General features: G+C 33.9%; 1 protein-coding gene across 2 annotated transcripts in view; it reads left to right on the plus strand.

Annotated features, from left to right (window-relative positions):
• Positions 1-27,340, plus strand: part of LOC126740302 (cyclic nucleotide-gated cation channel alpha-3) — a 438,418-nt gene that overhangs the window by 177,551 nt on the left and 233,527 nt on the right. For both annotated transcript variants that reach the window (XM_050446263.1, XM_050446264.1), the window contains exons 4-6: positions 3,737-3,899; positions 3,959-4,130; positions 4,192-4,356. In XM_050446263.1, coding sequence (XP_050302220.1) covers positions 3,737-3,899; positions 3,959-4,130; positions 4,192-4,356 — 500 coding nt within the window. The remainder of the gene's footprint in view (positions 1-3,736; positions 3,900-3,958; positions 4,131-4,191; positions 4,357-27,340) is intronic.

A 27,340-nucleotide genomic window follows, 5' to 3' on the forward strand; every position in this document is an offset into this window, starting at 1 on the left:
GGAAACCACGTCACAGTCACTCACAAGGCAGCGTGGAAAGAGCAAATCAAGATATACAGAACATGCTCATGACGTGAATGGACGATGAAAACTGCACGCGATGGTCAGAAGGTCTAAGATTTGTTCAGTTAATGAAAAATAGGGCATACGATGATGGGATAAAACAAGCTCCTGATGCCGCCATGTTTGGGCATGATATTAAAGTCGGCCTATCCAGATCAGCTTTTCCAAAAGAAGCTATTGAAAATCTACGAACCGAAGAAGAGCTCGAGAAAGTGGTAAGGGAATTTGGTTTAGGTGAACAGCCTCAACAAGAAATAAATATAAACCAGCCGTTGGATAGTGACCCAGAACCAGACAATTTAGATATTACTGAAGGTGGCAATATGGAAAATGGCAACAATAATTATCGAGAAAACGCTAATAATGCAGAAACTTCAGAAAATCAGAGCAAGTGTGTAGAGTGTGACAATTTAAATACATCAGGAAATATAAGGTGTGAACTTTGCCTGTACCAAAGGAATATACTGTCAAACAGACTAGACGCAAAAAGAAATGTAGGAAATTAAGTAAAGAAGATGAAAGCTTTATCTAATTTAAAGTTTCCCACATGTTCTGTTGGAGATACAGTGAGAGTAAAAATTCCAGACGTTGATCGAGGAAGGGGTGATTTTAGAAACATTCTCATGACAGTTATCGAGAAAACTGACGACGATTTGTATAAGCTGGCGAACAAGATAGGAACTATCAAAGAAGTGTTTTCCAGGAACCAATTTTCTGTATGCAGTGAGAAGCTTATTGAGATGGAAAGTGTATCACCGGAAAAGAAAAATTTAAGACAACTTGCAAACGAACAGTCACTTTTAGGAGGTCAAGGTTATAAACGATGCAACTGTAAAACTAAATGCATGACCAATAAATGTAAATGTAAAGCTATTGGAAATCTTTGTAACTCAAAATGTCACAGCAGCTTGTCTTGTTTGAACAAATAGATTATATTATCTTTTACTTTGTTAGGATACAGTTTTAGTGAAACCTCTATTTTTTTAATTAAATAAATTTCTCCAGATATTTATGGCGTTATTTTTTAAATTTAGGTTAACTAACATTAACCACGCCAAGGCGGATAGAACGCGGTTTACCCGGGTACGTGTACAATTTTATTAATATTTTGAACTGTTTTCTGGGTATTGTGCAGTTTATCCGGGTAAACCTAAGTTTAACCGTTATTCTAACTTTACCCGTAACATATATAACCCATATGATAAATTCCTGTATAGAAATTGGCTACTTTCCCGATCAATGGAAAATTTCTGTAGGAAAACCGCTGCCGAAAACACCAAATCCGAGTGGCTTTAATGAGTGGCTTCGCGTTATCAATATCCTTCCGGCTTTGCTAAAATTTTTTGAAAGAATTCCGTATGAACAAATGTATGAGTATTGCATGAACAATAACATTATTCCTAACACTCAATGTGGTTTTAGAAAGGTTTATGGCACATCAGTAGCTTCGATAAATGTACTGGATAATATATTTAGAGCACAACATAAAAAAATTAATACGATTTTGTTGTTGTCGGACTTTTTGAAAGCATTACACACTGTAAATCATGATCTATTGGTGGCCAAATTGCAATATTATGGATTTTACAACGAATCTTGTATGCTTATAAAATCGTATATATCCAACAGATTACAATCGCTGTGCTGTAATAATATTTTTTCTGATAGAGCAGCTATATCATCTGGCGTTCCCCAGGGGTCAATTTTGGGCCCCTTAATGTTCCTTATTTATAGTTCAGATTTTCTAAAATCATAGAATTTTTGTAAGATTCAGGCTTTTGCTGATGACGCGCAGATCTACATGTGCTTTGATACGAAAGATTTTAAAGAAATGGAATTATTCATTAATGAAGATCACAATTAAAATCTGAGGGTCACAATTTAAAGCTTATTCCGGAAAAATCTAATGGTCTGGCTTTTGGTAACAAGAAAAATTGTAAGTTTTTAAAGCATAATTTAAATATTATTATAAATAATTCGAAAAACTATAATTTATCGACAGTACTAAAAACTTGGAGGTTGTTATCGATAATCAACTAAGATTTTAAGAATATTTAAGAAAACTTTTTGAAAATTTTATACACTAATATGAACATATTAAGTAAATCCTTTAAAAAAGCTGAAGTGAAACTCTTGTGTTATCTAATTTTACATACTGTGACTACGTTTATGGTTTTTCTTCGGATTTGGAGAGCAAGAATCACATACAGAAGGTGCAGAATGCTTGCTTGAGGTTTATCTGTGATTTGCGCAAATTTGATCATATTTCACACTTATACAGCAACACCTCGGGTGGTTAAACATGAATAATCGTAGAATTTTGCACTTTTCTTGTTTCTTATTAAAGCTGCTAAATAATCCTTCTTCTTCCAATTTAATAAAAGAACGTTTAGCATTTCGACATACCATTCACAATGTTAATATTAGAAATTTAAAAAAGTTAACTATGCCGCTGCATACCACTGCAATCTTCCGGCGATCTTTTTTCATATAACGCTGTAAAGCAATACAATTCAATACCGGAACGTTATCTTACTCTAAGCCCTAAAAATATTAAGAGGAAGTACAAGACTTACCTATTTAATCAAAGTAACCAAATTTAATAACAATATTAAGATTTCTTTAACCTTAAGATTATTGGAATATTAGCATATATATATTTTTTTGTTATCTAATAATTAATGTTTTTAATATATTTTCTGTGTAATAAAAGAATCAATGAACTAAAAGTATAGTAATTTGGTAAAATTTATATATTTCTTATTTTAGTTTAGCTAATAGATATATTCAAAATATTATTATAGTATTTATGTCTGGTTCAGTTGAGTAGCTTTAAACTAGACTTGCACCAGACTTAAACTGCATTAAAAGAGAAATGAGGTATTGTATGAGCATTTATTCATTATGTAGATTTTTGTTTTAATAGAATTCATTATTTACTTATTTATTTATAATTACCCGACAAGACAATATGGACCCAAGACCCAGAAACTACTTCTCGCTGAGGCATTTATAGACCAACAGACTTAGGTTCTTTAAAAAAAATTTTATAGGCTAACTGTATAAATAATAAGTTGTAATAAAATGGAATAACTCTGTTTTACTAAGAGATTTACAAAGCTTAATTTAGCAAAATAGAATTCGGTCTTTTATTGTGTCTTTAGACTCAAAAGAACGTTTAAAGAATTTGAACTGATTTTAAGTATGTTCCTGCTTTTTGAAGTCAGTTTTCATTGTTTTTGTATTTCTAAAGTTATTTCTTATTAGTTACAGGCATATGGACTTCATTTTCCATCTTATTTCACATGTTGACACTAATTGAACATTCCTAGACTAAACTCTTATTCCCGAGTTCCATACTGTTTCGTATTATACCGTTTTAAAGGATTTATCAAATATGAAATATTCTCAAATAACACCAACGTTTTACATATTATTCTTTAAATCTACTTTTAATAAATAACGGGCATGTGATCCGTTTATGTTATGCACAATATATAACTTAAAAGGATGCGATTTTGATAAAAGCCTTTTGTTGCTTGGGGTATTAACAAAAAGCCGTTTATCGTTATTGTCGACAATATACAGATATTCGATTTCTTTATTTTTCATGTTTATACTTTCAATAAATAAATGTATTATTCTAGTTGTAATTTTATAATTTTTTTTTCAGGTATTATTACTTCGGGGGGATGCATGGTGGGGTGAGCGGCTTAGGGGAAGTGGCGGAGGGCTCGACATGGCCCTCAGTCCCCCATCTCGGCCCACCGCTCATAAAAACAGCCAGGAAAGTGTCAATAGAGTACTTAAGAGTGTCAGCAAGCAAAGTCTGTTGAGTAAGTATTGGGTTTCGGTAAGATTATATGGCTCTACTATGTCAATATAATTTTTACAGATTTAGTAGGCTGTAAGCTTGGAATGAACAAGTGCGGACCCTCCGAGCGTAGCAGCTTTCATCAGGAAGGCTTTTTCTCGTCGTCACGCGACAGTTTACCTGCCGCTTACGTCAACAGAGCTGCCAATGTTAGCTCGGCCAGCGAGCTAGATCTTTCTAGAAAACATAGAAGGTTAAAAGATTTTTATATAAATGTAAAAATAAAATTAATGTTATTGTTATTTTTTTTACAGAAAAGACTTAAGGAGCCGTTTAAAGCTTCCAACTAGCGTTACCCTCGCCAGTTCAGGCGAAGGACCTCTATTAGGAGGTTGGCGGACAGGGCCAGGTTCCACTGCCGGCACTAACCCCCCTTCCACTAACCATTTAAGTAGCAGTAGCTGCAATGGAACTGAAAGGTAAGTTATAACGTTCTTATGGTTTATATTTTGAACTATTTGATATAATTTATTACGTGTATGATAAGAAAAATTATGCATTTAAAATATATAATAACTTTACGTATAAAACGAAAACAAACTAGTAGTCATATTCTATCATTAGAATATAATAAAGGGCATTGAAAACACTAATATTGTATTAAAAATAAGCTTTTTGAAGCGTTATACTCCCATTTTTTTATTGATGTTTTTAATTTTTCATTTTAATTTAATTATTGCTGATAAATAAAATTTATATTATTTTATTCTGTACGCAATCCACTTTTTTAAAAGATCTAGAGAACAAAAATTTTTTTTAGATCTATTTGGATTTCATTAGTAGTAGATATGCAGCGATAATTCTAATTTTTTAAATGCAATTTAATAAATAAAAACTTATGGGTTTTGCTGGAAATTTACTCTCATATACTCATTTTTTCATGTGAAAAGCTATTGTGCATTAAAATAAATGGCCTATAACTGCACAAAAATGAGGCGATCTTAGATATACCTTAGGGTTTTCACTGTGACCTCTTATCATTTTTATCATCTACTCAAGAAATGAATGCTGTCAAGAAATGTATTGATTGTAAATATTTTTGTCCTGGACGCTCAAGCCCATTGATTAGACTGAGATCATTTGTTAGAATGGTCTCTGGAAAATTGCATTGAATGTGTCAAAATGCACTGTTATGTGCTTTCCTAGAAACAGTCACTTGCAGTTGATGGTAACTTGAGGTTATATTTCATTAGCGGGTATCAATTAGTGAAAACCCCCTATCAAAAGTCATTAGTGATCAAACCATACATGTCATATTTACTTTCTGATAAAGTTTATTAGGTTACTGGATTTTATTTTCTTTACATAATACTGATAGTCCACAGATTATTTTCAAGCTCATTTCGAAATCTATTCAGTTTTGTTGGTAGATCCAAACTCTGTGTTCCAAAGAGGTTATTACAATATTGGTAATCAAACTGATATCTTTAGGCTCTTTGGAGAACTTAGTTAACTGTACTTTTTATTTTAAATAAGTATATAAAACTATTTATTATTTTAATCAATTAATAATCTAATTCGATCATGGGTGCATAAGATTAATTAACTATATCTTTCTTCTCCTTTTCTATCTTAGCCTGACGTTACTTATAACTTCTTTTTCTTTAGAATAACTATTAACTCTTGATTTTATTTTAAGTATGGTAAATGTTATGTATTAGTTCAATATTTGTTTTCTCTATATTAATATTCATTACTAGTTACACTATAAAAGATAAAATTATCTTATACTTAATATTTCTATTTCACTATAATGTTCGATGGGCGTATAATATTTAAAATCTATAATTTTATCGTTGATTGAATATTTGGTATATTCAATCAACGATTTTATAAAAATGATCATGTCAAAACCATTATTAAGAATTCCTCCTTCCAGAAGTTATATGGTGCCGAAGGTATTAGAAACTCTAAAATATTATTTTTAAACACAAAAAAAAATATCTTTTGTATATGACTAGGCAATTTATTTAATAGTTTTACACCCATATAACGAGGATTCTTTTCAAACAGTGCTAGATTGTGATCAGGCACTTGCAAATTGGTATTAAATCCTGTATTATATTCGTAAATATCTTCTATGGCAGCAAAACTGCTTAAATTTTTCTTAACATAAATCAATATTTCTAGTATATAGAGGGCGGGAAGAGTGAGAATATTATATTTTTTTAATAGGTTTCGGCTAAAATGCCCAATACCTACACCTATTTATCCCTGTACACTTCAACATAGGGAAATTTTTTTTGTCTTTAAAAATGAAGTAAATTACTAAAAAAAAGCTCAAAAAAACTAGGTTTTTGTATCCTAGTAATTTCTTCTGAATAGTCACAAAACTGCAAAAATGGTACATAAAAGAAAGGAATTTTCTTCTGCAAAAAACAACTTGCCACAACCAAACAACTTATTTGCTTGCTAGGTCCCCTGGAAATGCTGGATAAAATCTAATTAGTATAGTAGATGTTTGTTATTTGTTTAAATCACTTTTATTCAACATAACTATAAAAGTTTAATTTAAATCTCATTGAGAATTTGTTATATGATCCTCGAATATATTGCAAATACAGGATGGTCCAGTTTCGAAAGCGGATACTTAAATGACAGATTAAAAACCTCAAAATAATATGAGTTTGTAATATAAACTATATTCGAAAAATGCTTCGTTACAATGATACAGGGAGTCAAAATTTTAATTAAAATATTTAGGCGTGCGTACGGACACATCTTCGCACAATTTTCGCACGAAAAAAATGATGCGTTACTGGTTTGTTTTTCTAGTATTAAAAATTATCTCTAGAATCCTTATTAAGTTAACAACAAAAAATTGTCTTTATGTTTTTTTTTGTTTGCCTTACTGTTTGCGACAAAAAAATTAAAATACATACTGACTGAAAAAAAAATTAAACAAAAATAAAAATAAAAAAATTATTAAAACTAGTGAGTGTTGTTGAATAACAAAATGAAAGAAAATTAAATGTAAAATAACAAAAAATTGCTTAAAATGTAGTCTATTCACATCAATATATTTTTGACATCTTCTAACTAAGGCATGTATTACAGCTGGCACTTCATGAGGATTTTGCTGCATTTCATAATAAGCTTGCTAAATCATTAGATTTAAATATTCACTCGCAAATACAGCATTTGCGTAAACTTTATCTTTAATGGTACCACATATGTAATAAGTAAAAATAATAGCGCGTATAGCATGTTTTAAGTAAAATCTGTATTATTGTGACGAATTCATAATGAGTTACTTATTTTATTGGGTAGTACGTCACTTTTAGCAAAAATCAATTTAAAAAATACTATCTCACACGCTCAAAAATTGAATTTTTAACGGTTTGTATTTTGTTCATTATTACCATGCAGGCAAAAGTTTACAAAAATTCTGATGAGTTTTAATAAAAATGCGAACATCTGGAATTCTTGTATTAGGGTAACGTCTACGATATTTACGAACTGCGGCTTCCGCATTTCCATTACAAGATCAATCACAAACATAAATATTTACGTATTCGTTTTTAGAAAACATCATTGTTTAGATTAATACCTAAATACAAACAACTTTAATCGCAATGTTATTAATAATTATTCTGAAAATAAATGACCTAAAATTCATGTTAAAATGCAAAAACACTAACAGTAATAATTTCTTTGGTTTCATATACTACTCGAAAATTTGAAAAAAAAATAGGTCCTATTGTCTAATTAATTAATTTTATTTTTTGAATATACGTATTAAATGAAAAAAAAATTATAGTAACTTTTTGGTGTAAACTAAGCGGGAAATCCAGAAATAATTTTTTATGAAAATGAAATCAGTGATCTAAAATTTTTTTCAATAAAATTGTGCGAAAATGTTTACGTATGCACGTCACTAGTGGAAGTCAAATAATAATTTTTGCATAAAAAGATGTATTTTTATTATCTAACTAAATGTGCCAAATTTAATTTAAATATCTAAGTAATCTAGAAAATTTAATAATTTTCACAAAAACTTCGACATCCTATATCTTTGAAACGAAGCATTTTTTGAATATAGTTTACATTACAAACTGATATTTTGAGGTTTACTATCTGCCATTTAAGTTTCCGCTTTCGAAATTTGGACCACCCGGTATATGTATATGGTCTTATTTATAGATATTTTTCTTTTATTTGAAAGATATTTTAAAAGCATATTAAATTTGTAGACATTCGTATCAGTAGCAAAAAGAGGCCTTTATGAGTGAATGAATCAATTTAAGATTCTAGTGATTATTTTCAATTTATTAAAATTTTATAGTATTACGTTAGAAGTTATGGTCGGAATTTTAATAAATGTGTTTAAGATTAGAAAAAGTTCACATTTATTAATATTTCATTGGGGTACCTACTTAGTTACAAGTTGTACTATATATAGTTCGATCAATATATCTTCGCGTTCACGTCATCATTCTTTACATCTATTCAAGACAATCAGTATACTATTGTAGTAGCTTTAATATATGTCGAAAACTTAGGAGAATAATGAACGTATGTCTTGAGTCGAAAAGATAATAGTTTAAAACATAATATTTTGAGTCGAAATACGTATTCTAAAAACCATGTGTCAAACAAGGATAAATGCCATATGTTAAACAAAGAAAAATAATATTCGTGTTTTCGACATTTGATATTTGACACACACCATTGGCGTTGTTAATTTGTAGTTTTATTTTTTGATATTTGGACTTTCAGCAGTTTGTTTGCTTATTTGCAGTTACAATTTTATTTCTTTTTATTATTATATTTAAACAGTTGTTTTGATAATTTTTACTAGTGTTTAAATAATAATCAGGAGTTGCTACTCTGTTATAATTATTATAACATGCTGGGAAAATGCTTAAATTCTCAAGCACGTGTCCTTGTTGGGTCCGCTTATTTCTCTAAACCCAGTCCAAGAAGTAAATAATACTATTTTTATTCGATATTTGATAATATGATAAACTGAAAAACTTTGTAGGGAGTTGCTCATGCCCTGAAAATCAGCTTAAGAACTGTAACCGGCATCAAAGTATCCAAAGATCAAAATGCGCTGCCTTCAACACCTGGAAAAAATACGTCTCGACGAAAAAGGAAAACCCTCGACCTGAATGAGGATACTTAAATGGAGGTTCGGAATGTATTATATAATATGTATGCACAAAGTATGCAAAAATTGTATATTGTTATTATACTTTCAGAGAAACATGTAACCATACAACGACTTAAAGAAGAGCTATGCCAAAAAGAAATAGTTGATATAAGCTATGGATCTCTACGAACCCTACTTTGTCATTTGGGGTTTAAATACAAGAAATATAATAACCGAAGAGCACTAATGGAGACACTTAATATAGCTTCAATGGAAGCAGTATTTTCAGAAAATATATGGAAAATAAACATTCAAAATTTATAGGTCAACTAGTTTTTCTCGATGAAACATGGATTTTCTCAAAGGGTAACAAAATGAAATCATGGCAAGATAATAATGTAGAGTGTTCGTAGACCAGGTAGATTTGATGGAAAATGCTTCATTGTATTACATGCTGAACACAAAGGTGGTTTTATAAAAAATGCCAGTTTGGTTTTTGCTAGTAAATCGAAACTGATGGATTATCATGGAGAAATGAATAGTGAAGACTTTACAAAGTGGGTAGAAAGTCAATTAATTCCAAATTTTGAATAACCATTTTTAATTGTAATGGATAATGCTCCATATCATTCAGTTTAATTGGAAAAGCAACCATCATGTTCTTGGAAAAGAGGTAAAATTGTTGAGAGGCTCGAGAAGAATAAAATTCCATTTGATAAGCAGATGTTTAAAGCAGAAGAGTTGAGCTTAGCAAATTTACACAAATAATCGAAGAAATATAAAATAGATCAATTGTTACAAGCAAATGGACATGAAGTTTTAAGATTGCGACCCTACCATTGTCAGTTCAATGCTATTGAAATGATTTGGGCAGATACAAAACATTATTATAATACACATATTGGTGAAGTTGGGCATACAGATGAAATCGTTTTAGAAATGTGGGAGAAAGCCTTAGAAAAATATACGCTAGAAGTATGGCAAGCGAAAGTGTGTCACACCGACAAACGAATTCAAGATTGGTATGACCGTAATTTCATATTTGAAAAAGTTCCAGAGCTTATTGTCTACCTAACTAATGAAGAAAGTGATATTAATGAAAGTTCTAGTGAATCCTGTAAATCATTAAATGAAAAATTATAGAAATACATCAGACGAACATTTGCACAAATGTTGAAATTTAATGTAAAATAAAATTTAAACATTACTAGAAAATATTAATAACCTAAGTGATTTACCCAAAGTGAAATGTTATATGTATTTTTAAAAAAAGTGATTAAATATTTTACATACTACAATTCATTATTTCATTTTAGAATCATTAAAAAAAAAACTTGTGATTAGTATGATTATAAGATTTTTAGTTTATTTCCAAAGAAATGCATATTTTTTTGTTTGATTTTGTACTTTTAATTACTCTGGTCACAAATATGGTATTACGAGAGCTTGATTAAATCAAATTATGTATCCATTTATCAGTTTTATCACTAAAAATAGAAGTAACACATAGATTCAATTGTCGGTTATCATCAAGAAAAACCTCGCTAAATTTGATAAAATCATTTTGTCTAGTAGAGCTTCTCAGTACGATTATAATCCATTTAAATAATCATACGAAAATATTTCATAATTTGAATGTTTTATAATTATGAATAGTTATGAATATTCATGATTTTCATAATAAAAGCAAAGAGTAACAATATATACTATATAGCTACTCTTTGATATAAGATTAATGCGACGAACCAACGAGCCTGTTTTTGGATTTGAGGTTAGCTTAGACCATTGACAACATATCTGGTAAACAAATATCATAAGCGAATAGGCAGGTATATTTAAAATCAATATAGTCGACTTCTTTAACTTTTTCAACTAGATAATATAGAAAACAAAGCACTTTTTAAAACTTAATTAATAGTTTATTTGAAGTAGAAACCCTCAAACCGACGACACTGAATTGACCGATGATTGAATCGGATGAATGTCGGCCATGTTTTAATGATGACGTAAACGCAAAGATTCGTTGATCGAACTATACAAAATATTCGTATAAGTAGCAAAAATAGGCCTTAATGAGTGAATGAATCAATTTAAGATTCTAATGATTATTTTCAATTTATTAAAATCTTATAGTATTACGTTAGAAGTTATGGTCGGAATTTTAACAAATGTGTTAAAGATTAAGAAAAGTTCACATTTATTAATATTTAATTGGGGTACCTACTTAGTTACAAGTTATACTATATACAAATTTTTATATTTTGTATCTCAATTTACCTGAGTAGAAGAGATTTAGTAAATTACTTGTCAAAGCATTGAAACATGTTTAAACTAGTTATAAAGTAATTTAGCTTAACGGACAACTCTAAAGTGTCGTGGTTGGATCAGTACCAAACTATTACTGCATTTAAATATATGTGTGAATTATAAAGAGCAGCTTTTGTATAAAAAATAATTAGTTAATTTCTCTCATTATTAACATTGATATACTCAAACTATTTTCTTGTAAAATACAAGTTACTAAAAATGAAACGTGTAATATTGAATAGTATATTAGGATCTGTGCCACCTCTATCGAATCAAAAAAATCAGGATCGTGAAAAGCTTGAGAAGCATATTTTTAAGAAAATAACGGGTTGCATTAAATGAATTAGCTTTAATATTATATTTTTATTGATAAATATTGCTCTTTAGTAGGATCTTACAGGATATTTCTTGGCTTTTGTTATTCTCATTAATCCTAAAAGATTATGTTATTATTTCTGAAATATTCAAAAAAGCCAAAATATAAATAATGTTTTTCTATATGACCAACTTAGATATATAATTATTAAAGTTTTGTCTATTATATTATTTTGTCTACAATATAACTAATATTCAAGGAATCTAATACCAAAAAAGTCTTGAGAAATCGCTCTCTTAATTCGTTTGCATAATATATAAGAGAAGTCTGTTTTTGAAGGTGGTAGACAATGGTACAGTGAAAACATCTTGTCGGACTTGCATTGTCTTATTTATTTAATGTAACACGACGTTTCAGTTGGTAAGTAAGTGTAAACTGACTGTCAGACAGTCAGTCAGTTTACACTTGATAACGGTTGGAGATAATTACCAACCGAAACGTCGTGTTACATTAAATAAATAAGACAATGCAAGTCCGACAAGATGTTTTCACATAAGAGAAGCTCCAAAGACGAGGACTTTTACAGGGTTAATCACCGATATTACCTTAAACGTAAAGAAATATTAAATGTATCTTAGCGTACAACATTGCTGCTTAATTTTTGTAATTTTCTAGTTTTAACTGAGTTTTAACTTGATTTTTTAAACATAGCCTATTTACAGTCATTTTTGAGAAAATAAATAATTTATGTATGTGAGTGATGGAATATCAGAATTGAAAAAATAAAATTTATGAAAAAGAAAATTACTAAAAAGCAAAACAAGTCCTTTTTTTGGCCGTATTTTGTAATAAAAATATCGTATATTTAAATTAAAAAAAAATCTTCTTGTAAGATGTATATGACCCCCGTATTCAAACACTAAACTTATCAAAACTTTATAAATCAGTGTGTAAGCTATGGCAATTTTTTTCTAAAGTGTAAAGGCCATAATTTAGATGCGAACAAAGCGAAATTTCCAGCTACAAATCTCGCAGAATGGGATCGAACGAACCCCAAAATGAGTTTATCGGTCTCTGCAGACGATCTCGACGCCGTCGCCGCTTGCACGGCGTCGCGACGCTATATTGCATATTGTGTATATGGTTTTTACCCTCTATTTCGCATCTCAGTTTTTATGGCCTGTATTTGATGTCCGGTATATTGTAGTTATATTAATAAATTGATTAGAAAAAAAATATTAATATTTTTGTGAAACCTATATAATCATATAAGAAAATTAATTTTATTTTTTAGTAATTACATGATAATATTAATAAAATAATATTCTTAATATTTCGTAAATGGTGAAGCTTCTCAAGCTATCTTTCGATTATACGTATTTAGCCATGCCAATTCCCACAAATGAAACATGGTATTCAAATGCGTGAATATTGGAGTTTTCGAAATTTGGGCTTATTCAAAGACTCTAAACTATAAACTTGTTATACACGTCACAATAATTACACTGCAAGATATAAATATAACATATATATAGAGCAGAAGTAGTTATTTTGCAGCCCAAGAATATATGTAACTAATATAAAGTTACTAAAGAGTTTAAAAACCTTTATAAACACAAATACTCGTCTCTATTTTTAAGTCTTATTTTGAAAAATATACAGAAAATTTTAACTGGATACTTCTTTTATGCATCTTTTATCCAAAAATATTAGATAATTAGCGCAAAACTCAGGACTAAAGTATAAATTGTATACACTACAAATGAGCAACTCCAAATCAAGACCAAATTCCATCCTAATATCTTCGCTGAAGCGTTTCACTTGCTGGATTTACTCTGTCAGATCCTCATCTGATTTAGAGATAAGCTTGAGGTCGTTAATGTGCAGCAGGTGATATATTTTCTGTTTGTCGTTCATTCAGGCGTAACTTGTGCCACTCAGTAAGGGGTTTAAATTAAAGGGTATAAAGCTATGCAAAAGAACAAAGGAGATAACCCTATATAGAATCTTCTTGATAGATACCTTATCGTATATGTATGTCCTTGATGGTTATGGTTTTATTATTTGTTCTTTTTCAGGTTCAGGTTTATCTTCCAGTTTCTTATAGATTTTGTAATGAAAGATAGAAGGCTAGCACTTGTTCGGTAAATGTTGGGTGCTTCTATTAACCAGGTGTGCGGCACGCTATCAAAAGCTTTTTTAGAATCTACCCACGCGATAGAGATATTCTTTCTATTCTCTCAGCTATTTTTGTATAAGGTCAGAAGGTGATCTTATTGACACAACCTTTCTATTCAATCGGCATTATGCTGTTTTCCGACAAGTGGTGTTGTGTTCTTTGGACTCTAATCTTCATTAGCAGTTTGTAGGTGTTATTCGTACAAGTTATTGGCCTTGTGCCTTTCGGTTGATTGGCATTTTGAGTTTTGAAGATGAGGTACGTCTTTCCTTTGGTCAGTTTGGACAGTTGGACAGGCATTTCCAGGGGCTTTTTAGTTCGATGTGGGTAATATCTGGCCATGCTATTATTTTTACTGATAGTGTTCTTTTATATGCTACCTGTACCCATTGAGCTTTAGTGTTATGTATTATGTCCTTTTCCCATATATACTTCCAGTAGCTTTTTACTTCATCAGATGGTGTATTCATTTCGTGTTTGTTCCCTAGTATGCCATTGAAAAACCTTGTCGTATGGTTTATCTTTTCGTATAGTTTATCTTCGGTGTTTTTTATATGTTCGGATAGTTCTGCCTTGGAGCGTTCGGTGAGTTGGGATCGATCTTTCCGCAGTTTCTTTATTTTGGTTTCGATCCGTATTTGCCAAGGTGGGTGAGTCGGTTTTAGTTGCTGTAGCTTTTGCCACACAAGTATTATTAATATTAGTATTGGGAATAGTCACTTCGATAAGAGATGTTATCTTATGTTGCTTATCTACCAAGTCAGGTCTTTTATTACTTACAGTTCAATCAGTTAAAATAGAACGATCTCAACAAAGCTTAAAGTTTGCATTTTACAGAATCTTTTCTGCAGCATACTTATAATAAGGATGCTTTTCAATCTGCAGAAGTTTTAGTCTTAAAGCGAGTTCTTGATGTATAATTTTTGCTACCACACCGTATCTCTCTGTAATCCGTGGGCGCAAATATTTGGCAACCTCCTGTTGCTGTTCCGCATTACTATTGCTCCTCCTGGTGCAACGATCTTCAATAGCTGGATCTCTTGCCATGAACTTCAGATAATTACGCGTTAGAATAACTTGATCTTGGATGGGTAAGAGTGAACCCTCTGTTTTGGGATACATTTCTCCTGAGATCAGCCAATGCGATTCTCTTATCTTGGCAATGCAGCTCTGCTCGACCTACACAATGAAACAAAAGTAAAGAAACTTTTAAAAATTAGGTTTTAATTGAATATGCCGAAAGTCACAATATTTTTTAAGATTATATTTCGGTAAAGTAATAAACTATATAACAAAAACCAAAGACTTTATTTAAATATACAAAATACTCTAGGTATAAAAGTAGACAAACCAAATTTTTTTACTAAATATTTTAACATAATAGTTATTTCTAAACAAATATAATAGTGGGTAGGGTATCCCTTATTAGCAATAACCTCATGATATGTTTGTCAAACAATATCCTACCTCCACATCAGTCTGGATTCAGAGTTAAGGACAGTGCCACAACAGAACTAACTGATCTTGTCGATGATATATAACTATCAACATTGGTAGAAAGATTATTATAGCCCTCGTCCTAGATTTTTTCAAGGCATATGACATCATAAGTCACAACGTATCGTATTAATAGCTAAATTAAAATATTATTTATACTTCTTGGTAATTTAATTGGATTATCTATCAACGTGATAGAGAGATTCTTTCTATTCTCTCAGCTATTTTTGTATAAGGTCATACTGATCAGAAGGTGATCCTTACATCCTTAGGTGTTTTTGACACAGCCTTTTTGTTCAATTGGCATCAGGCTGTTTTCCGACAAGTGGTGTTGTATTTTAGGCTATAATCTTCGTTAGCAGTTTGGAGGTATTATTCATACAAGTAATTGACCTTATGTTTTTTGCTTAACTAGCGTTTTGAGTTTTGGAGATAAAGTACGTCTTTCCTTTGGTCAGCCACTCAGCTAGGTTTTTCTCATCTGTTACTATCTCATTGTACGCCTTTGTTAGTTTGTTGTGTAACGCCGTTAGTCTGTTCAACCAGAAGTTAGGCATTCCATCACTTCCAGGGGCTTTTTTACGAATTTTTAAAGTGCTATAATTCCACTTGTTCTGGCCGAATTTTGTTATAATCCGGTGTTTTCCTAATGTAGGTGATGGGAATAAGCCGCTGATAGGAGTTTCTATAGCTATTTTCGAGTTTAAAGAAAATCGATTTTTCGCATTTTCAAAGTGCTATAATTCCCTTAGTTTTTCTCGAAACTCATTATAACCCGGTATTTTCGTGTTGTAGGTGATGGGAACTAGCCGCTGGTATAGTTAGTTCAAATTCGAATAAAATCAATTTTTGGTGAAAAATTCGATACGGGGGGTATACCCTAAAAATGAAAAATCCCAAACTTTGGAAGTCCATATCTCGGCTTCTATAGGCACTATCGGGAAAATTCCAACGGTTTTGACTTAGTTTCGTCCTTCTGAATTCAACGAGATCATCCGCAAGGTCGTAGCTCCCATATTAGCTGAGATCTCGCATTTTTGTGGCCCATTTTTGGGCTCAAAAACGAGGTCGAAAATGCACTTTTTTACGAATTTTCAAAGTGCTATAATTCCACTTGTTCTGGCCAAATTTTGTTATAATCCGGTGTTTTCGTAATGTAGGTGATGGGAATAAGCCGCTGATAGGGGTTTCTATAGCTATTTTCGAGTTTAAAGAAAATCGATTTTTCGCATTTTCAAAGTGCTATAATTCCCTTAGTTTTTCTCGAAACTCATTATAACCCGGTGTTTTCGTGTTGTAGGTGATGGGAACTAGCCGCTGGTATAGTTAGTTTAAATTCGAAAAAAATCAATTTTTGGTGAAAAATTCGATACGGGGGGGTATACCCTAAAAATGAAAAATTCCTAACTTTGGAGGTCCATATCTCGGCTTCTATAGGCACTATCGGGAAAATTCCAACGGTTTTGACTTAGTTGCGTCCTTCTGAATCCAACGAGACCATCCGCGAGGTCGTAGCTCCCATATTAGCTGAGATCTCGCATTTTTGTGGCCCATTTTTGGGCTCAAAAACGGGGTCGAAAATGGACTTTTTTACGAATTTTCATAGTGCTATAATTCCACTTGTTCTGGCCAAATTTTGTTATAATCCGGTGTTTTCGTAATGTAGGTGATGGAAATAAGCCGCTGATAGGGGTTTCTATAGCTATTTTCGGGTTTAAAGAAGATCGATTTTTCGCATTTTCAAAGTGCTATAATTCCCTTAGTTTTTCTCGAAACTCATTATAACCCGGTGTTTTCGTATTGTAGGTGATGGGAACTAGCCGCTGGTATAGTTAGTTCAAATTCGAATAAAATCAATTTTTGGTGAAAAATTCGATACGGGGGGGTATACCCTAAAAATGAAAAATCCCAAACTTTGGAATTCCATATCTCGGCTTCTATAGGCACTATCGGGAAAATTCCAACGGTTTTGACTTAGTTTCGTCCTTCTGAATTCAACGAGACCATCCGCAAGGTCGTAGCTCCCATATTAGCTGAGTTCTCGCATTTTTGTGGCCCATTTTTGGGCTCAAAAACGGGGTCGAAAATTGACTTTTTTACGAATTTTCAAAGTGCTATAATTCCACTTGTTCTGGTCAAATTTTGTTATAATCCGGTGTTTTCGTAATGTAGGTGATGGGAATAAGCCGCTGATAGGGGTTTCTATAGCTATTTTCGAGTTTAAAGAAAATCGATTTTTCGCATTTTCAAAGTGCTATAATTCCCTTAGTTTTTCTCGAAACTCATTATAACCCGGTGTTTTCGTGTTGTAGGTGATGGGAACTAGCCGCTGGTATAGTTAGTTTAAATTCGAAAAAAATCAATTTTTGGTGAAAAATTCGATACGGGGGGGTATACCCTAAAAATGAAAAATCCTAAACTTTGGAATTCCATATCTCGGCTTCTATAGGCACTATCGGGAAAATTCCAACGGTTTTGACTTAGTTTCGTCCTTCTGAATTCAACGAGACCATCCGCAAGGTCGTAGCTCCCATATTAGCTGAGTTCTCGCATTTTTGTGGCCCATTTTTGGGCTCAAAAACGGGGTCGAAAATTGACTTTTTTACGAATTTTCAAAGTGCTATAATTCCACTTGTTCTGGTCAAATTTTGTTATAATCCGGTGTTTTCGTAATGTAGGTGATGGGAATAAGCCGCTGATAGGGGTTTCTATAGCTATTTTCGAGTTTAAAGAAAATCGATTTTTCGCATTTTCAAAGTGCTATAATTCCCTTAGTTTTTCTCGAAACTCATTATAACCCGGTGTTTTCGTGTTGTAGGTGATGGGAACTAGCCGCTGGTATAGTTAGTTCAAATTCGAATAAAATCAATTTTTGGTGAAAAATTCGATACGGGGGGGTATACCCTAAAAATGAAAAATCCCAAACTTTGGAATTCCATATCTCGGCTTCTATAGGCACTATCGGGAAAATTCCAACGGTTTTGACTTAGTTTCGTCCTTCTGAATTCAACGAGACCATCCGCAAGGTCGTAGCTCCCATATTAGCTGAGATCTCGCATTTTTGTGGCCCATTTTTGGGCTCAAAAACGGGGTCGAAAATGGATTTTTTTACGAATTTTCAAAGTGCTATAATTCCCTTAGTTTTTCTCGAAACTCATTATAACCTGGTGTTTTCGTGTTGTAGGTGATGGGAACTAGCTGCTGGTATAGTTAGTTCAAATTCGAAAAAAATCAATTTTTGGTGAAAAGTTCGATACGGGGGGGTATACCCTAAAAATGAAAAATCCCAAACTTTGGAAGTCCATATCTCGGCTTCTATGGGCACTATCGGGAAAATTATAACGGTTTTGACTTAGTTGCGTCCTCCTGAATCCAAAGGGAACCATCCGCAAGGTCGTAGCTCCCATATTAGCTGAGATCTCGCATTTTTGTGGCCCATTTTTGGGCTCAAAAACGGGGTCGAAAATGGACTTTTTTACGAATTTTCAAAGTGCTATAATTCCACTTGTTCTGGCCAAATTTTGTTATAATCCGGTGTTTTCGTAATGTAGGTGATGGAAATAAGCCGCTGATAGGGGTTTCTATAGCTATTTTCGGGTTTAAAGAAGATCGATTTTTCGCATTTTCAAAGTGCTATAATTCCCTTAGTTTTTCTCGAAACTCATTATAACCCGGTGTTTTCGTATTATAGGTGATGGGAACTAGCCGCTGGTATAGTTAGTTCAAATTCGAATAAAATCAATTTTTGGTGAAAAATTCGATACGGGGGGGTATACCCTAAAAATGAAAAATCCCAAACTTTGGAATTCCATATCTCGGCTTCTATAGGCACTATCGGGAAAATTCCAACGGTTTTGACTTAGTTTCGTCCTTCTGAATTTAACGAGACCATCCGCAAGGTCGTAGCTCCCATATAAGCTGAGATCTCGCATTTTTGTGGCCCATTTTTGGGCTCAAAAACGAGGTCGAAAATGGACTTTTTTACGAATTTTCAAAGTGCTATAATTCCACTTGTTCTGGTCGAATTTTGTTATAATCCGGTGTTTTCGTAATGTAGGTGATGGGAATAAGCCGCTGATAGGGGTTTCTATCGCTATTTTCGGGTTTAAAGAAAATCGATTTTTCGCATTTTCAAAGTGCTATAATTCTCTTAGTTTTTCTCGAATCTCATTATAACCCGGTGTTTTCGTGTTGTAGGTGATGGGAACTAGCCGCTGGTATAGTTAGTTCAAATTCGAAAAAAATCAATTTTTGGTGAAAAATTCGATACGGGGGGGTATACCCTAAAAATGAAAAATTCCTAACTTTGGAGGTCCATATCTCGGCTTCTATAGGCACTATCGGGAAAATTCCAACGGTTTTGGCTTAGTTTCGTCCTTCTGAATTCAACGAGACCATCCGCAAGGTCGTAGCTCCCATATTAGCTGAGATCTCGCATTTTTGTGGCCCATTTTTGGGCTCAAAAACGGGGTCGAAAATGGATTTTTTTACGAATTTTCAAAGTGCTATAATTCCCTTAGTTTTTCTCGAAACTCATTATAACCCGGTGTTTTCGTGTTGTAGGTGATGGAAACAAGCCGCTGGTATAGTAAGTTCAAATTCGAAAAAAATCAATTTTTGGTGAAAAATTCGATACGGGGGGGTATACCTTAAAAATGAAAAATTCCTAATTTTGGAGGTCTATATCTCGGCTTCTATGGGCACTATCGGGAAAATTCCAACGGTTTTGACTTAGTTGCGTCCTTCTGAATCCAACGAGACCATCCGCAAGGTCGTAGCTTCCATATTAGCTGAGATCTCGCATTTTTGTGGCCCATTTTTGGGCTCAAAAACGGGGTCGAAAATGGACTTTTTTACGACTTTTCAAAGTGCTCTAATTCCACTTGTTCTGGCCAAATTTTGTTATAATCCGGTGTTTTCGTAATGTAGGTGATGGGAATAAGCCGCTGATAGGGGTTTCTATAGCTATTTTCGGGTTTAAAGAAAATCGATTTTTCGCATTTTCAAAGTGCTATAATTCCCTTAGTTTTTCTCGAAACTCATTATAACCCGGTGTTTTCGTGTTGTAGGTGATGGGAACTAGCCGCTGGTATAGTTATTTCAAATTCGAAAAAAATCAATTTTTGGTGAAAAATTCGATACGGGGGGGTATACCCTAAAAATGAAAAATCCCAAATTTTGGAAGTCCATATCTCGGCTTCTATAGGCACTATCGGGAAAATTCCAACGGTTTTGACTTAGTTTCGTCCTTCTGAATCCAACGAGACCATCCGCAAGGTCGTAGCTCCCATATTAGCTGAGATCTCGCATTTTTGTGGCTCATTTTTGGGCTCAAAAACGGGGTCGAAAATGGACTTTTTTACGAATTTTCAAAGTGCTATAATTCCCTTAGTTTTTCTCGAAACTCATTATAACCCGGTGTTTTCGTGTTGTAGGTGATGGGAACTAGCTGCTGGTATAGTTAGTTCAAATTCGAAAAAAATCAATTTTTGGTGAAAAGTTCGATACGGGGGGGTATACCCTAAAAATGAAAAATCCCAAACTTTGGAAGTCCATATCTCGGCTTCTATGGGCACTATCGGGAAAATTATAACGGTTTTGACTTAGTTGCGTCCTTCTGAATCCAACGAGACCATCCGCAAGGTCGTAGCTCCCATATTAGCTGAGATCTCGCATTTTTGTGGCCCATTTTTGGGCTCAAAAACGGGGTCGAAAATGGACTTTTTTACGAATTTTCAAAGTGCTATAATTCCACTTGTTCTGGCCAAATTTTGTTATAATCCGGTGTTTTCGTAATGTAGGTGATGGAAATAAGCCGCTGATAGGGGTTTCTATAGCTATTTTCGGGTTTAAAGAAGATCGATTTTTCGCATTTTCAAAGTGCTATAATTCCCTTAGTTTTTCTCGAAACTCATTATAACCCGGTGTTTTCGTATTATAGGTGATGGGAACTAGCCGCTGGTATAGTTAGTTCAAATTCAAATAAAATCAATTTTTGGTGAAAAATTCGATACGGGGGGGTATACCCTAAAAATGAAAAATCCCAAACTTTGGAATTCCATATCTCGGCTTCTATTGGCACTATCGGGAAAATTCCAACGGTTTTGACTTAGTTTCGTCCTTCTGAATTTAACGAGACCATCCGCAAGGTCGTAGCTCCCATATAAGCTGAGATCTCGCATTTTTGTGGCCCATTTTTGGGCTCAAAAACGAGGTCGAAAATGGACTTTTTTACGAATTTTCAAAGTGCTATAATTCCACTTGTTCTGGTCGAATTTTGTTATAATCCGGTGTTTTCGTAATGTAGGTGATGGGAATAAGCCGCTGATAGGGGTTTCTATCGCTATTTTCGGGTTTAAAGAAAATCGATTTTTCGCATTTTCAAAGTGCTATAATTCCCTTAGTTTTTCTCGAATCTCATTATAACCCGGTGTTTTCGTGTTGTAGGTGATAAGAACTAGCCGCTGGTATAGTTAGTTCAAATTCGAAAAAAATCAATTTTTGGTGAAAAATTCGATACGAGGGGGTATACCCTAAAAATGAAAAATTCCTAACTTTGGAGGTCCATATCTCGGCTTCTATAGGCACTATCGGGAAAATTCCAACGGTTTTGACTTAGTTTCGTCCTTCTGAATTCAACGAGACCATCCGCAAGGTCGTAGCTCCCATATTAGCTGAGATCTCGCATTTTTGTGGCCCATTTTTGGGCTCAAAAACGGGGTCGAAAATGGATTTTTTTACGAATTTTCAAAGTGCTATAATTCCACTTGTTCTGGTCAAATTTTGTTATAATCCGGTGTTTTCGTAATGTAGGTGATGGGAATAAGCCGCTGATAGGGGTTTCTATAGCTATTTTCGGGTTTAAAGAAAATCGATTTTTCGCATTTTCAAAGTGCTTTAATTCCCTTAGTTTTTCTCGAAAATCATTATAACCCGGTGTTTTCGTGTTGTAGGTGATAAAAACAAGCCGCTGGTATAGTTAGTGCAAATTCGAAAAAAATCAATTTTTGGTGAAAAATTCGATACGGGGGGGTATACCCTAATAATGAAAAATTCCTAACTTTGGAGGTCCATATCTCGGCTTCTATAGGCACTATCGGGAAAATTCCAACGGTTTTGACTTAGTTTCGTCCTTCTGAATCCAACGAGACCATCCGCAAGGTCGTAGCTCCCATATTAGCTGAGATCTCGCATTTTTGTGGCCCATTTTTGGGCTCAAAAACGGGGTCGAAAATGGACTTTTTTACGAATTTTCAAAGTGCTATAATTCCACTTGTTCTGGCCAAATTTTGTTATAATCCGGTGTTTTCGTATTGTAGGTGATGGGAATAAGCCGCTGATAGGGGTTTCTATAGCTATTTTCGGGCTTAAAGAAAATCGATTTTTCGCATTTTCAAAGTGCTATAATTCCCTTAGTTTTTCTCGAAACTCATTATAACCCGGTGTTTTCGTGTTGTAGGTGATGGGAACTAGCCGCTGGTATAGTTAGTTCAAATTCGAAAAAAATCAATTTTTGGTGAAAAATTCGATACGGGGGGGTATACCCTAATAATGAAAAATCCCAAACTTTGGAAGTCCATATCTCGGCTTCTATAGGCACTATCGGGAAAATTCCAACGGTTTTGACTTAGTTTCGTCCTTCTGAATCCAACGAGACCATCCGCAAGGTCGTAGCTCCCATATTAGCTGAGATCTCGCATTTTTGTGGCCCATTTTTGGACTCAAAAACGGGGTCGAAAATGGACTTTTTTACGAATTTTCAAAGTGCTATAATTCCACTTGTTCTGGTCAAATTTTGTTATAATCCGGTGTTTTCGTAATGTAGGTGATGGGAATAAGCCGCTGATAGGGGTTTCTATAGCTATTTTCGGGTTTAAAGAAAATCGATTTTTTGCATTTTCGAAGTGCTATAATTCCCTTAGTTTTTCTCGAAACTCATTATAACCCGGTGTTTTCGTGTTGTAGGTGATGGAAACTAGCCGCTGGTATAGTTAGTGCAAATTCGAAAAAAATCAATTTTTGGTGAAAAATTCGATACGGGGGGGTATACCCTAAAAATGAAAAATTCCTAACTTTGGAGGTCCATATCTCGGCTTCTATAAGCACTATCGGGAAAATTTCAACGGTTTTGACTTAGTTTCGTCCTTCTGAATCCAACGAGACCATCCGCAAGGTCGTAGCTCCCATATTAGCTGAGATCTCGCATTTTTGTGGCTCATTTTTGGGCTCAAAAACGGGGTCGAAAATGGACTTTTTTACGAATTTTCAAAGTGCTATAATTCCACTTGTTCTGGCCAAATTTTGTTATAATCCGGTGTTTTCGTATTGTAGGTGATGGGAATAAGCCGCTGATAGGGGTTTCTATAGCTATTTTCGGGCTTAAAGAAAATCGATTTTTCGCATTTTCAAAGTGCTATAATTCCCTTAGTTTTTCTCGAAACTCATTATAACCCGGTGTTTTCGTGTTGTAGGTGATGGGAACTAGCCGCTGGTATAGTTAGTTCAAATTCGAAAAAAATCAATTTTTGGTGAAAAATTCGATACGGGGGGGTATACCCTAAAAATGAAAAATCCCAAACTTTGGAAGTCCATATCTCGGCTTCTATAGGCACTATCGGGAAAATTCCAACGGTTTTGACTTAGTTTCGTCCTTCTGAATCCAACGAGACCATCCGCAAGGTCGTAGCTCCCATATTAGCTGAGATCTCGCATTTTTGTGGCCCATTTTTGGACTCAAAAACGGGGTCGAAAATGGACTTTTTTACGAATTTTCAAAGTGCTATAATTCCACTTGTTCTGGTCAAATTTTGTTATAATCTGGTGTTTTCGTAATGTAGGTGATGGGAATAAGCCGCTGATAGGGGTTTCTATAGCTATTTTCGGGTTTAAAGAATATCGATTTTTCGCATTTTCAAAGTGCTTTAATTCCCTTAGTTTTTCTCGAAAATCATTATAACCCAGTGTTTTCGTGTTGTAGGTGATGGAAACAAGCCGCTGGTATAGTAAGTTCAAATTCGAAAAAAATCAATTTTTGGTGAAAAATTCGATACGGGGGGGTATACCCTAAAAATGAAAAATCCCAAACTTTGGAAGTCCATATCTCGGCTTCTATAGGCACTATCGGGAAAATTCCAACGGTTTTGACTTAGTTTCGTCCTTCTGAATCCAACGAGACCATCCACAAGGTCGTAGCTCCCATATTAGCTGAGATCTCGCATTTTTGTGGCTCATTTTTGGGCTCAAAAACGGGGTCGAAAATGGACTTTTTTACGAATTTTCAAAGTGCTATAATTCCACTTGTTCTGGCCAAATTTTGTTATAATCCAGTGTTTTCGTAATGTAGGTGATGGGAATAAGCCGCTGATAGGAGTTTCTATAGCTATTTTCGGGTTTAAAGAAAATCGATTTTTCGCATTTTCAAAGTGCTATAATTCCCTTAGTTTTTTTCGAAACTCATTATAACCCGGTGTTTTCGTGTTGTAGGTGATGGGAACTAGCCGCTGGTATAGTTAGTTCAAATTCGAAAAAAATCAATTTTTGGTGAAAAATTCGATACGGGGGGGTATACCCTAAAAATGAAAAATCCCAAACTTTGGAAGTCCATATCTCGGCTTCTATGGGCACTATCGGGAAAATTCCAACGGTTTTGACTTAGTTTCGTCCTTCTGAATCCAACGAGACCAACCGCAAGGTCGTAGCTCCCATATTAGCTGAGATCTCGCATTTTTGTGGCTCATTTTTGGGCTCAAAAACGGGGTCGAAAATGGACTTTTTTACGAATTTTCAAAGTGCTATAATTCCACTTGTTCTGGCCAAATTTTGTTATAATCCAGTGTTTTCGTAATGTAGGTGATGGGAATAAGCCGCTGATAGGAGTTTCTATAGCTATTTTCGGGTTTAAAGAAAATCGATTTTTCGCATTTTCAAAGTGCTATAATTCCCTTAGTTTTTTTCGAAACTCATTATAACCCGGTGTTTTCGTGTTGTAGGTGATGGGAACTAGCCGCTGGTATAGTTAGTTCAAATTCGAAAAAAATCAATTTTTGGTGAAAAATTCGATACGGGGGGGTATACCCTAAAAATGAAAAATCCCAAACTTTGGAAGTCCATATCTCGGCTTCTATGGGCACTATCGGGAAAATTCCAACGGTTTTGACTTAGTTTCGTCCTTCTGAATCCAACGAGACCAACCGCAAGGTCGTAGCTCCCATATTAGCTGAGATCTCGCATTTTTGTGACCCATTTTTGGGCTCAAAAACGGGGTCGAAAATTGACTTTTTTACGAATTTTCAAAGTGCTATAATTCCACTTGTTCTGGTCAAATTTTGTTATAATCCGGTGTTTTCGTAATGTAGGTGATGGGAATAAGCCGCTGATAGGGGTTTCTATAGCTATTTTCGAGTTTAAAGAAAATCGATTTTTCGCATTTTCAAAGTGCTATAATTCCCTTAGTTTTTCTCGAAACTTATTATAACCCGGTGTTTTCGTGTTGTAGGTGATGGAAACTAGCCGCTGGTATAGTTAGTGCAAATTCGAAAAAAATCAATTTTTGGTGAAAAATTCGATACGGGGGGGTATACCCTAAAAATGAAAAATTCCTAACTTTGGAGGTCCATATCTCGGCTTCTATAGGCACTATCGGGAAAATTTCAACGGTTTTGACTTAGTTTCGTCCTTCTGAATCCAACGAGACCATCCGCAAGGTCGTAGCTCCCATATTAGCTGAGATCTCGCATTTTTGTGGCCCATTTTTGGGCTCAAAAACGGGGTCGAAAATGGACTTTTTTACGACTTTTCAAAGTGCTATAATTCCACTTGTTCTGGTCAAATTTTGTTATAATCCGGTGTTTTCGTAATGTAGGTGATGGGAATAAGCCGCTGTAGGGGTTTCTATAGCTATTTTCAGGTTTAAAGAAAATCGATTTTTCGCATTTTCAAAGTGCTATAATTCCCTTAGTTTATCTCGAAACTCATTATAACCCGGTGTTTTCGTGTTGTAGGTGATGGGAACTAGCCGCTGGTATAGTTAGTTCAAATTCGAAAAAAATCAATTTTTGGTGAAAAATTCGATACGGGGGGGTATACCCTAAAAATGAAAAATCCCAAACTTTGGAAGTCCATATCTCGGCTTCTATAGGCACTATCGGGAAAATTCCAACGGTTTTGACTTAGTTTCGTCCTTCTGAATCCAACGAGACCAACCGCAAGGTCGTAGCTCCCATATTAGCTGAGATCTCGCATTTTTGTGACCCATTTTTGGGCTCAAAAACGGGGTCGAAAATGGACTTTTTTACGAATTTTCAAAGTGCTATAATTCCACTTGTTCTGGTCAAATTTTGTTATAATCCAGTGTTTTCGTAATGTAGGTGATGGGAATAAGCCGCTGTAGGGGTTTCTATAGCTATTTTCGGGTTTAAAGAAAATCGATTTTTCGCATTTTCAAAGTGCTATAATTCCCTTAGTTTTTCTCGAAACTCATTATAACCCGGTGTTTTCGTGTTGTAGGTGATGGAAACTAGCCGCTGGTATAGTTAGTTCAAATTCGAAAAAAATCAATTTTTGGTGAAAAATTCGATACGGGGGGGTATACCCTAAAAATGAAAAATCCCAAACTTTGGAAGTCCGTATCTCGGCTTCTATAGGCACTATCGAGAAAATTCCAACGGTTTTGACTTAGTTGCGTCCTTCTGAATCCAACGAGACCATCCGCAAGGTCGTAGCTCCCATATTAGCTGAGATCTCGCATTTTTGTGGCCCATTTTTGGGCTCAAAAACGGGGTCGAAAATGGACTTTTTTACGACATTTCAAAGTGCTATAATTCCACTTGTTCTGGCCAAATTTTTTTATAATCCGGTGTTTTCGTAATTTAGGTGATGGGAATAAGCCGCTGTAGGGGTTTCTATAGCTATTTTCGGGTTTAAAGAAAATCGATTTTTCGCATTTTCAAAGTGCTATAATTCCCTTAGTTTTTCTCGAAACTCATTATAACCCGGTGTTTTCGTGTTGTA

This window comes from Anthonomus grandis, chromosome 9, assembly GCF_022605725.1.
Source record: "Anthonomus grandis grandis chromosome 9, icAntGran1.3, whole genome shotgun sequence".
Lineage (NCBI taxonomy): Eukaryota > Metazoa > Arthropoda > Insecta > Coleoptera > Curculionidae > Anthonomus > Anthonomus grandis.